Source organism: Eubalaena glacialis, unplaced genomic scaffold (assembly GCF_028564815.1).
Source record: "Eubalaena glacialis isolate mEubGla1 unplaced genomic scaffold, mEubGla1.1.hap2.+ XY H_2, whole genome shotgun sequence".
In the NCBI taxonomy this organism is placed as follows: domain Eukaryota; kingdom Metazoa; phylum Chordata; class Mammalia; order Artiodactyla; family Balaenidae; genus Eubalaena; species Eubalaena glacialis.
Genome location: NW_026871156.1, coordinates 1,861,035 through 1,874,740, shown reverse-complemented (window position 1 = coordinate 1,874,740; position 13,706 = coordinate 1,861,035). Strand labels below are relative to the sequence as shown.

At 35.2% G+C, this 13,706-nt stretch overlaps 1 protein-coding gene across 1 annotated transcript in view; it reads left to right on the top strand.

Annotated features, from left to right (window-relative positions):
• Window positions 1-10,888, top strand: part of LOC133082969 (gamma-taxilin-like) — a 60,656-nt gene extending 49,768 nt beyond the window's left edge. Inside the window, exons 8-12 of the mRNA XM_061179640.1 lie at window positions 756-950; window positions 3,307-3,426; window positions 4,964-5,038; window positions 9,156-9,251; window positions 10,215-10,888. Of these exons, the coding sequence (XP_061035623.1) occupies window positions 756-950; window positions 3,307-3,426; window positions 4,964-5,038; window positions 9,156-9,251; window positions 10,215-10,535 (807 nt within the window). The 3' untranslated portion in view covers window positions 10,536-10,888. The remainder of the gene's footprint in view (window positions 1-755; window positions 951-3,306; window positions 3,427-4,963; window positions 5,039-9,155; window positions 9,252-10,214) is intronic.
• Window positions 10,889-13,706: the final 2,818 nt, after the last annotated feature.

The window sequence follows — 13,706 nt, the reverse complement described above, 5'->3', positions numbered from 1 at the left end:
AATGGGAACATATCTGCCTTTAGCAATAAAGAGGTACAGTTGGCGTATGATTTTGGTTGAGCATGGTTGATCTCTGATTACCCCTATCTCTGAAAGTCCCAAGGAACTAGAATATAGGACAACTCAAGAAATAATCATGATCTAGTATGTGGGTATTTTTTTTCCCTTTGCTTTTGAAACCTTGGATTTAGATATAGTACAAGTAGATTTTTTTTCTTACAACAGGTCAAAATTTTGACTGAACTAATAATTGTTTAGGTAAAGGTCTTTTGGCATTTGAAAGAGTTGAAAGTAAGCTTTTTAAAATAAAGATTCTATTTGTCCCTTGCCCTCTAGGGAATGGAAGGTGTGACTCAGAAAGTAAGCTGCTAGATGGGATATATATCACTTGAGGCTGATCTAAGAAGATGCTCTGCTTAACCAGTGAGGAGGATATTTGGGAAAATAATGTGGAAGAAGCACACTGTGTGGACAGGCTCCTCACTTGTACTGTAGTATAGTGATTATGTAGACGGTCAGATAACACTTTATTTATAGCAGCGCAGTTTGTGTTTCTATGATTACTTTGTCCACTTTGGAAAATCTGCTTGATTTTCAGTGAGAGCTTTCTGGCTGTAGACCAGAAGGGAGAAGAAATTTTAGTTCAGAAGTAACACTTTGGGCAGCATTATATGAACCCACATAGCAGCAACATCTTTTTTTCAGCATTTGCGCTATAGTTTCACAGTATTAACAAAAAGTTTTTGGATAATAAGGAAGAAAATATGCAGCAGGCAAGAGAAGAAGAAGAAAGACGTAAAGAAGCAACTGCACATTTCCAATTTACTTTGAATGAAATCCAGGCACAACTAGAACAACATGATGTACACAACGCCAAACTCCACCAGGAAAATATTGAACTGGGAGAGAAACTGAAGAAGCTTATTGAACAGTATGCACTGAGGGAGGAGGTAAAGGTGTTTTCTGTGTTTAGACATTTTGTTATTTCCAAAAACTTTGTGCCACTTCTTACAAATTTTATTGTCACCAGACAGTTTTAGAACTTCTGCATATTTATAGTGGAAGTCAGTAATTTCTTAGGAAAAGGTTAGGCACTATGTGAACTGAATTGGGATCATCACTTGATGTCCCAGGAGTCAGTGGTTTTGGATATGTAAGGTAATTTCTAGGAGACATGCTAAGTAGTACTTGTTTCCCATGTGGTACTGGAAGAATATGATTTTAGCACAGAGACTGTTTTTCCCGTATCTGACCTAACAATAAATAAGTATTTGGCACCCAGATACTGAATATCTCAGACTTCTGTAATAATCTGTACTGTATACAGTACCATTGCTTTCCCCCTACTATATTGTATTTGGGAGAAGAAAATAACCCATCACCTAGTCCTGTTGGTACACTTAATGAAGTAAAAAGTTTATAGGAATGATCTGTGGCTGCAGAACCTGGTCATTGCAATTACTTTACAAACTAGTCTGGAAGTTGGGTGGTGTCTAGATTAAAAGCAAATTGGTGATAACCTGCTCATTTAAGTTTTGTTACTTTCACAGGTCAAAAGTACAGGATGAGAGGCTTTGGGTTTTCCAAAGGTTGCATACCCTGCCTTTAATGTGCTTTAAGCTAGTAAAATCTTATTCTTTTATGTATTCTGACCCTTATGCAAACAGGTAAAAATTACTAACTAAAAAACGTTATCTCCAGTTAAAATGGAAAACTTCATATGTATTTTACAACAACAACAAAAAAAGATTGTGGCGTTTTTGCAGTTTTCAATTCAAATTTCAGATTATTTCAATTTATAGTTTTATGTAGTGTTTGAAAACATTTTTAAAATTTTGAGCATTTTCCAAACCATTCTTCTATCTTTTAACAGTTTTCTAATTTCCATAATTTGAAAATTAAAAGTTATTCACTTTCATGCCTAGTAACATTTTTTGTCTACTTTCAAGCAAATCCAAGATGATATATTATTTCACTCCACCATTTAAATGCATATCTTGATATGGCAAGACTCTTTTTTGAAGCAGAATGCAATACCATTTTCATACCTAAAAATTTCACAATAACTAATCAAATACTTTATCACTGTTCACATTTCTCCATCTCCCATTTTATAAGATTGTTTGAATCATGTCCAGATAAGGCTTATACAATTGGTTGGTTGTTTTGTCTCAAGTCTTTGTAATATATAGGCTTCCCTCTCTTTTTTTCTCCTTGGATTCTGTTTATTGAAGAGACAATTTTTAAGCCTATGCAATGAATTTTCTTTTTTCTTATATTTATTTTTATAGAGTCAGCACTTTCTTAAAGGAGTCTTTTATGTTTTGTTGTTTTTAAGAATGACAGTCTACCTGGCTATTAATGTAGCAAATTTGGAAAGTGTATGTCCAAGTCATATTACTTCTAAATCTTTTTTGAGATATTACAAAATTTTGTCTTCCTTTGGGTAAGGATATAATTTAATAATCAAACTGTCTGCAATTCAAGACAGATCTGGTACAGTCCTCAAAAGCTAATTAGGTTATGTCTTATCAATTAGCCTTTCTTTCTCTTACATGGGTTATTTAACTAAGAGAGTTACTATTTCTCCAAGATGGATGTTGTGATTACTTTATTGTACATAAGTGCCACTTAACAATTTAGTTTGGAAATATGACATCTTCTCTTACCAAGTGTTTACTAATATGCCAGGCACCAAGCCCCTTAGTTTAACCACTGCATTGATTTGTACAATAACTCTACAAGGTAGATGTGTTTATCAGCCTTTTTAGTTAAGAAAACTGAGATTCATCAATGGGGAGAATTTGTCCAAGATCTTCTCCACTAAGCCAGGATGTGACTCCAGGCTATTCCTGCCATTACGCCATGGTACTACATACTACTACCTACGGTATGAAATTCTGGAAAATTTAATGAGAAAAAAATGTCCAGGAGTCCTGTGTATGATGAATGGGTTTAATAGTTTGAGCTCCTTTTCAGTCTTTTTCTTGAAAGTTCGAGCCTAATTTTCAATATAGAGCAGAAATAGGAAATACAAAACTGTTGATGGGAATAGCCCACCTCCAACAAGGAACAAGCATGGGGAAGTAGTCAGAGGGGATATTTATTGTAGGTGTAGGGTGGTTTGCAAGGTGATATAAATAGATTCTTCTTCAAGCATATGCACAGAAAGACCCAGTGTTATTAGCTATCATAGTATTGGTAGGAACAGCAGGGAGGCAAGTTACTGTAACTTGTGTTATACCTCCCTCACCAGTGTGTACCCTTTTTCATTAAGTGATGGAATAAATTTTATTTTCCCTCTAGCATATTGATAAAGTGTTCAAACACAAGGAACTGCAACAACAACTTGTGGATGCCAAGCTTCAGCAAACAACACAGCTCATAAAGGAAGCTGATGACAAACATCAAAGAGAAAGAGAGTTTGTAAGTTAATTATAGTGTCAAAATTGTTACCAAAGCCACTTAAATCTCTTAAACTCATTCAACATTATTTTACATAGATCTTGGGGCATGTGATTTGTTTTTTTACTGTCTAGATTGAGAAATGTAAGAATATATTTGGTTTTGTATTTCTGATGAAATTTTCATATAAAAAATATACTGGAACTATTATACCAAGTTTAGTGGAAAGACCTGCACGTTTGATTTTCTGTATGTAGAATGTTGTTGTGATTTTTAGATAGTGGTCACCAGGTTCAAGATTTGTGCCAGTTATTGGCAAGTTAGGCCTTGAGAGCGAGGGGCAATTAAATTTCACACCAAGTTTACCAATAACGGGTCTCCTACACTCTCTGTTACATTTTTTCTAAAAGTTTAAGACAGGTAAACTGCTTGTTTAATTACTCTGGTATAACTTTCTGATGAAATTTAACAGAATTCTCTCTTTCCTAATCATATAGTATTGTTCCTTGAGTCTGCTCAGATTATTTTGCTTGTCAATAATTGTGAACATAGTGAAATGTCATATTTATCATACATAAATTAAATCATCTATGCTTAAATTAATAAAGTGAGAAATGATTATAGTAATGTGAACTATTCCATCCAGCATTTCATCCAAGTAGCCTAGGCCCTGAGGTAAACATGGTATGGCATACATATACCATGAGTAGTATTCCTGTGTGTCCCTCATGATGTAAACAGCTCATCCTTAGTGTGAGTCTAGGGTTTAGAGAGATACATTTTTTACAGCATGGACCTTCAGTACAAAGCCATAGACAGTGAAGATACAGTTGCTGTTTTCAATGTGGAGTATGAACTGCTTGCACACATGAGTGTATGTGTGTGTGTGTGTGTGTACATAACACATGTACATAACATACGTGTATTACATGAGTATACTCTCTGGTTGCTTTGAGGATATTTTAAGGCTTATTTACACTATGTGTAACATTATTTCAGAAGTTCAAGGATTGAATTTCACAGCTGCCTACCTTGAAAATTTACTGTACCATTTTCTTAAAAACCCAGGTGTATTAACTAGATACTCATCTGCCCCACTTTTAAAAAGGTAATTAGAAACCCAGTTTGTCTTCATTGCTTTGCTACACATACTTTCTACCTGCCTCATCTTGCCTCTCATGAAGTAGATGAGCTTTCTCAACCACCCGGATAAGGTCAAGATTCCTCACCCTGTTTTCTGCTTTGAAGTGTAGACATCTGATTATTTTCACCTATAACAGAACAATTTAACCCTGAGTTTTATAAACCTTACTATGCCTCTCAGGTACTTTTTCTCCGTAAGTGGTTTAAAGATTATTTCTATATTCCATAGTATTAACAAAGGTTTAACAAATCAAAGATAGGGATAATAGGCAATTGATGTAATAGGATGTTTCACTGATTGACCCATGATTCTTGTTAAAATAATGATGGGAGAGGCTTAGTGTTCGGTCATCTGACATTTTAGTCAAATGTGTAATTACTATTAGTATTTTGCCAGAATGTTTCTGTTTTCTAGCTATTAAAAGAAGCAACAGAATCGAGGCACAAGTTTGAAGAAATGAAACAGCAAGAAGTACAGTTAAAACAGCAGGTAACTTGACAGTAGAGGTTAGCAGAATTTGTGAGTCTCCTGGTTCCCAGCCTGAGCCAGAACTGAACTGAATAATAGATCTTTTGGCCTCCTGAAATTTTCCTCTTCACTTCGGGTGACTTACTTTTCATGTTTTGACTAGGACCTCTAGTCAAAAGAAACCCCTCAGTTCCAGGCAAATTGGTATGTCTGGTCAGAAACCCCTCAGTTCCAGGCAAATTGGTATGTCTGGTCAGACTGTTTTCAGTGTTCCCGTTCTATCAATACTATCCTGGTTAGTTTCTCCAGTATCTTTTGAGTTTCTCCTATGAGGAAAATAAAACGGGCAGAAAGTACATATTTTGTTGTATGTGTAGTGTTAGGTCCACTTCCAGGTAAGGTTGCATGTTTGTTCTTTTTAAAAGAATTGGGGTTCTCCCTGTTTTTCAGTTCAACCCTCTTGTGTTGTCCTTTCCAGTTTCTAATTTGGTTGCCTTGTGTGGAATAATGGGAGCAGATGCTGCATCCTTGCCTTAAAGAAAAGATATAGGAAGGATTGTGCTTCTCATCTCTGAAAGTTTTACCAGTTTATTTACCTTCTTTATTATCCCTGTATACTCACTGATTCATGTAAATGGAGAAGAGAATTGATGTGGAGAATGTATAAAAAAGTCTGTATTGATGTGGAGAATGTATAATAAAGTCTGTATTTGCTTTGGGAGATGGTCTTTAATGTGGGAGTCATTGATAATTTCTCCAGGATAAGACACCAAGAGGACCTATTTACCAAGGTCACAGGCCAGCTCTGATTCTGTTGTAATGTTATCAGTGCAATTTCTGTTGTTAGTGACGTGTCACTTTGACTTTTCCTATCTAATCATTAGTTTTCTTTACTGCCACCTGCTCCCTAAATGTGGCTGTCCTTCCCAAGTATTAGTCTTATTGTATGCTCTTACTATGTCAGTTTCCAGCTTTCATTGATGATTTCATAGTCTTACTGGTGTGTCTTGACCACTGTTTTGTAATCTAGGCACATAAGTTCAGGTGTGTGGTAGTTACCACTTACTAACTACCCAGTATTGGCCAGCATTGAACTCTCAGGTGGAACAGTATACTTGGATGTTCCATTTTCAATAAAAATGGACCATGCTAAAACTGCCATAACTTCTAATCTCCCTTAAGTGTCATTGCATCATATCCTACTCCCTCCCCATCCTATTCACATGGATCTATTTAATATTCCTAATATGGCACTAATGAAAGTAGAAAAGCCACTTTTTTTGTCCTCCGTCTTTTATTCTTTTCTACTTTTCTTTGGCCAACCACTTTATTTTCTGGACCTCTGTTTCCTCATCTTGAAGATAATACAGTTATATTACAGTAGCACTCCCCTCGCCAACTGAACTCATTTTCTGTGGAGGAGGAAAAGGTGACTCTGCATTCTGTATTCTCTTTGGTCTTGTCAGTTAACATTATTTTCCCAGCTAGAATAAAAATTCCTTGAGGGTAGGGGTTAAAATAAAAATTGGTGTTTCTACCTCTTTTCGAAGATCTTTTTCTACACCATACTCCCACTAAATTCTTTCTCCTTCAGCCAGACTATTCTTTGACTTCTGTTGTATTTTCCTGCTTAGGTACGGACAGACATAGCCTTGATATCAAGCTAATAATTATGCAGGTTGTACTCTGAAAGAATGATCTTTTTCTAAGAATAATTTTACAAATGTAAGGAGAAGGGTAGTGCATAAAGCATTATAATTATATGAAATGTGTAGTTATACCACTGTAGTTTATATTGATGAAATGGAGCTAGTAAATGTACACTTTAAACATGTACAGTTACATTAGACCAACAAAATTTCATAAGTCTCAGTGCATTTCAGTGAGTTATAAGAATTTTAGCCATTTATGTCTGCTCAAAGATTTATTATGCATTTGCCCTCATTCACTTATAACAAGTAACTAATGTTTAGCCACATTATGTTCTTTTGATAGTCTTTGGGATTTTATGTCACTTATCTGGAACTCAGAATATTTGATACTTTTTTCTGTAGCTTTCTCTTTATATGGATAAGTTTGAAGAATTCCAGACTACCATGGCAAAAAGCAATGAACTGTTTACAACCTTCAGGCAGGAAATGGAAAAGGTATTTACATATTTTTAGTAGAATATCACTACTAAATTTATAAGAGGTTATTTTAAGCATAATTACTATTTGGATGGAGTCTGACCCTGATCTTAACTTTATCTTTTCTTATCTATCCTCTGCTGGCTTATTTAGAAATTTTCCCCTGAAATTACCCCAAGTTGCTAATGATCTTGATACTCTCAAAATTAAATTTTTGTACTAAAGGCAAATTGTCTTTAGGAGTAGATTTTTAAAAGAATCACTTCAGATGATCACTCCCAGTTCTTTCACAAAACATTGGTAGATTATTTGCCTAAAATGTTTTTAGTCTTTTAAATTTGATCTCTATACATATAATATAGAGGGACATCTTTATAAAATTTATAAAATAGTTAAAATTTGGTGTACAAAAATGTTTTGGGTCATTCTACTTCAGAATATGGGCTAAAGAACAATTTTAAAGTGTATAGTTACCTGCCTCTTTGTCAAAATAAGCAGGGAGCACCTTGGTTTGGAGCGTGGATGCTGGAACTGAGATCTCTTATTTGCATTGTATGAATTCCTTGGGGCAAGCTATTTAGCTTGGCATTTCCCCTTAAAATTGGGATTTTTTTAAAAAAGGTGGTCAATGGAGGAATAGTAACAGTAGGGCCTGGAATTTTGTAAGCATTCAATAGCTATTAGTCATGATTATTATTAAATCTTAACAGACATAGTGGTTGAGAGCACATGCCTGGCAGTCAAATTTCTTGGATCAATAATTGTCATTTATTGTAGACCATGGTCCAGTTGTTTCACCTTTCTATTCCTTTTTGTTCCTTTATTCTTAAAAATGAAAGTAATAAATGTATCTGCTGTATTTCAAACAGTGCTTGGCCATGTTAAGTGCTCTGTTTACCACCTTCAGGTATTTTTAGACCCAGTAATGTGGAGAATTCAGTGACAGTCCTCTCAGTTGAGGCTTTGGTCGAGGGACACAATGGAAGTATTAGCTGGACTCCAGCACATGTATGCTTTTGATGAAGGACAGTTTAAGACGGGGACTCCCAAATTTGTTATCCTGCTGGAGAATCCTTTGGACTGGAACACATTCCTCTCTGCTAGTGGCTGTAGAGGTTACTACAGATCAGCATTCAAGCCACATAGTCTTTGTCTCACTCTGCATGGTGGTATTTTGTGGGTAATTAAAATACCGTGGCACACGGCATTGGCTCTGTCTTATCCTTGTTTCCCTCAACAGTGCCTGACTCAGTATCTCTACCTAGAAAAGACCTAATGTGCAGACCAACAATAAAGTATTATTAGAAACAAGGGTGATAGACCAGCATACCTGAATCTTATTCTGAATTTCTGAAAACTGAGATCTTGTAGCATGGGATGTCATTTTTGGAATCATTTTATCTTTAACAAAGTCTGAAATAAAACTGTCTTGTGAGTTGTGATGATGATTAAAGCTAAGGATTTAATAATTAAAGGTTTTTTTCCTGATCACGTATTATCCAATTATCAGAATTATCCTGCCTCTAGTTCTGATACTAATGTGTCTTATGATTCTTAAATCTGTTTGGGGGCTGTGAATCTCTATCCTTCCAAGAATCTGATGAGTTACTCAAGAACATGGACACTTTTTTCATACAACTTGGGGAGAAGGAGTTCTCATCTCTTGCTACCTCCAGCTGGAATGACTTGCACTCCAACCCTAATTGAGAGTTCAGAATGTGGTATCTGAAGTTTCCATGTGCTGCTGCTTCCTCTGAAACTGAGGAGATCAAATACGTTTTTCTCATAATATGCAGCTCTCGACTTTGGTTCCTACTGCTCTACCATAGGGACTTCTTTTAGCTTTGCTCGCAACAGACCATCACAGCCACTTTTATAAAGATATAAATAGCTATCAGCCATGTGAGACAAGTACAGTGAGTGTTGAGGGATTAGAAGAACATTATAAAATGTTTTTGTGGTGGGTCAGGCAGTTTAGAATTTAAATTTGCAATTGTGTTGGTTCACAGATGACAAAGAAAATTAAAAAACTGGAAAAAGAAATGATAATATGGCGTACCAAATGGGAAAATAATAATAAAGTACTTCTGCAAATGGCTGAAGAGGTGAGAAGATTTTACATGACTGAATAGAAAACGCTCATTTATTTCAGTATTAATGCAGGCTAGAACTTATGAAGGTTTGCTAAGTAACTACAGGTTTGATTATATGTTCTCTTTAATGCAGGGATTTAGGTCGTCGTGAGAGAGGCGTTTAAACTTTTTTTCTTAACCAGTTAGCTCATGTTTGTGGTGTAGACAGCTGTAAAGTATCTAGGTTTGGCTTTGTTCCATAGCAAACTTGAACTTCTGCAGAATAAACTTGTTAAACTTGGTGTGCTCTCCGCCATAGTTAATTAGTTAGATACCTGGTGTGGTCCAAGAATTTGCATTTCTTACAAATATTACGGTAATACTGATGCTCTGTTTGGAAGGCTGCAACCTGAGAGACTCTGCTCTTCAGAAAACACAACTTTCTTCATATTTTTTATGGAGAGAGCACAAACTCAGCTGCTTTTCTACCTTGACTTATTATTTTACAAAAGGCAACACTGTGCTGTTTGTCTGGTTTGCTGTAAATAAAGTTGAAATGTATTTCATTTGCAGTTAGTAATTTTCTCACTTTAATATACTTGATAAGAGTAGTTTATAATATTTCACAAGAGAAAATATTAGAGCTCAAAAATGGTGGAAGGAAAGAAAACTTGATGTAGAAATAAGAACTTTCATCTTCTTACTTATAGCATTTTAAATTGAGATCCTGAATTTCCATAATACTTTATTAAGTCTACTTAGTACTTATTAAGTCAAGAAGTGGATTTTGCTTGCTTTCAAGAAATACAAGAGAATTTAATTTTTGCATTGCTCCCGAATAGTTGTAACTATTTAAAATGTTATTATATAGTGGTGTTGAAGAGATGATAAAAAGTAGTTTGCAGATTGGCTCAGAATTACTTAGTTTTGTACATAATAACCTAACTTGTGTTTCCAAATACAAAGTTTCCATAAATTTTGGATCTTTTTCCCCAGAAAACTGTCCGTGATAAAGAGTACAAAGCCTTTCAAATAAAACTGGAACGATTAGAGAAGCTGTGCAGAGCTCTTCAAATGGAAAGAAATGAGCTCAGTGAGAAGGTGGAAATTCTGAAAGAGCAGGTCTCTGTAAAAGCAGCAGATGTAGATTCAGCAACACCTGTGATACAGCCCTGCACTGCTCTTGATTCTAAGAAAGAGCTGAACACCACCTCTAAAAGAGCTCCAGGAGGCAACCTGAAGGCTAAGCCCAAAGGAATAAATGAAACAAAATGCAGCTTAAAAGATCCTCTCCACATGATCTCTTCTGGGCATTGATTCAGTTGACTAAGATGAAGTGTGATCACTGTAATGAGAGATATATTTTGCATATAACTTTTCTATAGTAGTTCCTCTTCCTTTTGTGATGAAAATTTTCTTACTTTTTCTACCATATCTGTATTTTCTTAGCTGTTGGACTACATGGTACAGGAGGCTGCTTAGCAGTCGGGCATTGTTTTAATGTATACATTTTTCCACAGCTGTATTATACACATCTGCCTTATTTTTCCTTCATTGGACTGTATGTGTTCATTGCCTTGTCCTTTGAATGTATCGGTTCATCTGCTCATTGCCTTCTCCCTGCCTCTTGCATATATTTATCAGAATTAAATTGAGACTTGTCTGATAATGGTTCCTCTTTGTAAAAACTAATACTAATTTAAACTCTAGTTCATTAATGTAAAAGAGAGAAAATATAAAGATTACTTTTGTCTAGTAGCTCATTTAAATGCCAGGTAGAAATAAAAGTGCAGTATGTGATATGAAAAAACACAGCATATTTGATTCAGATTAGTTTTTGATAATATTTTTATCACTTGACAAACTGAGATAACTGCAAGTTTTGACTCCTTCAAAGTTGTGGCAGAATATGTAAATGAAGATGTCATTTGTAGAGAAGGCATTATATTCAGGCAAGTTGTTGGACAGGTTGAATGCGAATTAAAAATATTTGTATTCCTTTAGTTACAGGTTGGAACAGATGATTGAAGAAAAAAATTAGTATTTACATCTTTACATTTAGAATGGGGAACTTTTCTGAAGTTTGAATTTTGTTCTTTATTTAACTTTGTTAGTTTGATGTCTAACAGCTGAATAATCTTATTTATATGTTCCTGTCACATTTATGATCTAAAATGGATTCAAAATTTAATTATATAATGGGAAAGAGAGCCCCAAATGTGAAATACTTACAAAGTTCCATCACTGACCTTGATGATCATGGGTCCAGACAGTACATGAAAGCAAAACAACGTACATGAAAATTGACCAACTACCCTGCCAAAATTAACAAAAGCAGATAAAGTTCTTTAACAAATTTTTATAAATATCTTCTTTAGTTACTAAGTTAAATATTGGACTCACTTCTATGCGAGGAAATAAACATGTATGTTAGACGTAAGAATTTACCTTAAAACTAATGTGATTGATCATATTTCACCAGAACCCTGCTGCATGTAAGATCCTGACATTTAATGTTAAGATACTTGTGTGGCCCACCACACTTCTTTGTGGCACTTGTTTTCTGTGGAAAGTAAATCTTGGGCTGAAAGCAATGTGGTTGACACCATTTAAGTCTACTGTTTTGGGTGTAGCTAGGTATATTAGATAATTGTGTGAAATAATGTAGAGATATACAAAGGTTCAGGGTTCTGTTTGGGATGTATTTGGTTTCCCTTCAGAAATCTTCCTCTGGCTAATTGTTATTATATGACCCTTTTTTTCCTCAGCCCTTGTTTGAAAACACTTTAGCTGGATGATGAAAAGTTTAAAGGTTGTGAAGAGTTGAATTGTGCTTGTTGCACCATTTTGTGGAATCTTCTAGAGTTGTAAAATCTATAGTGGCAGTGGATACCAAGGTATAGAAAAAATGTGGGTGTAGAATAAATGACTTTTATTTTGAGATGTGTAGGAAGACATTTTGTGGTTACGAGATCAATTTTTTTTAGTTACTTTTGAAACTATCTTATTACAGTTGGCTATCACCATATATTTCTCAGGTGTTGCAGAATTACCTACCTCTGTAAATGAAAAACTGAAAAGAGTGCTAAATACACTGCTTTATTTTTACAGCTTACATTTTTCCTGAAGATAAAAAATTAATGAGGCAGTCTTATTTTGCATTTCAAAGACATTTTGTAGATTTTTCACAAATGTGAATTTTATTTCATCTACTCCGTTAAAGGTTCAGTAAATATGTAATGACTAATTTAACTGTCTCTGTGTATTCTTTTCACTTAATGTGACTTCATATGACAATAATCAACTGCAAAGATAATTGTGAATGGCTGATTTCTCAGGCCTTGGAAACATAGGTAATTACTGTACCATTTAAATAAGTGGGTGGGGGGTGGGGTAAAGGAGACCACCCCCTGACTGACTGGCAGAAGTTGTTTTATTCAGCCAGAGTTTGGTTCACACTTTATTCTTTTCTTTTAAAGTAGGTGTTGTAGAAGATAGCTATAGTGTAACTTCTGCCAAGGCTTTAAAAACTATGAATTTCTTTAATCTTAGATGACCTTAGTAAGGGATATCCGTATATGGAGTTTCAGTGTCTTTTATTAAATTATTTTTTGATAACCAAAAATTGTGTTTATCTAAGCCTACATAAGCAAAGCAGCAAGTTTTTATTTTTTCGTTGAACAGCCTAGAAGAAAACATTTGTCTTGAGTGTCCAGGTACATCACTAAACAATAGAGGTCAAGAGAAATATCGTGAACAATGGTTGGAAAATGCCGAGAATCAGCCCCTCTATTGGAACAGCTAAATTTACAAAAGTTTACCTCAAAGAACATTTTCTAGAAAATGAAAAGCGAATTATAAAATGAGAGAAAATATTTCTTAATCGTATGTTGCATAAGGTTATACTAACCAGAATATACAAAACTCTTACAACTCAACAACAAAAGGACAACAGTAAAAATTTTGGGAAAGAAAGTGAATAGACACTTCAAAGAAGGTATGTAATAAGGTAGGAAATGAAACTTCAGTAATCGCTAGGGAAATGCAAATCAGAATCATGAGGTACCTTTTCATACCAGCTAGGCCAAAAATGAAATAGGCAAGATAACAAGATGAAGTTTTGGAGAGATTAGCACTCTTGTAAATTGCTTAGGGGAATGTAAAATTGTGTCGCTGGTGTGGGAAAGTGTAGAAATTCCTCAAAATTTAGTCAGGAGGTGAGATGTCACCAAGATTGGGACGTGGGTCTTTCCTGAGTTTGCTCCCCCACACTGGGAAAATTAACCATTCTGAACAAGGCAACATGGAGAGAATCCTAAAATATGGGAGGGAGGTGAGCCTAAAGCACACCCCTGCATCTGAGACCAAGACAGAGCACATTAAGAGGGAAAGAGGAAACTTCCCCCCCCCCACCCCAAGTCAAATGCAGCACCATGTGAAGAGGTTCCTCTGACCCTCTGGTTTGTTCCCACATTGGGAAGAAAGAAC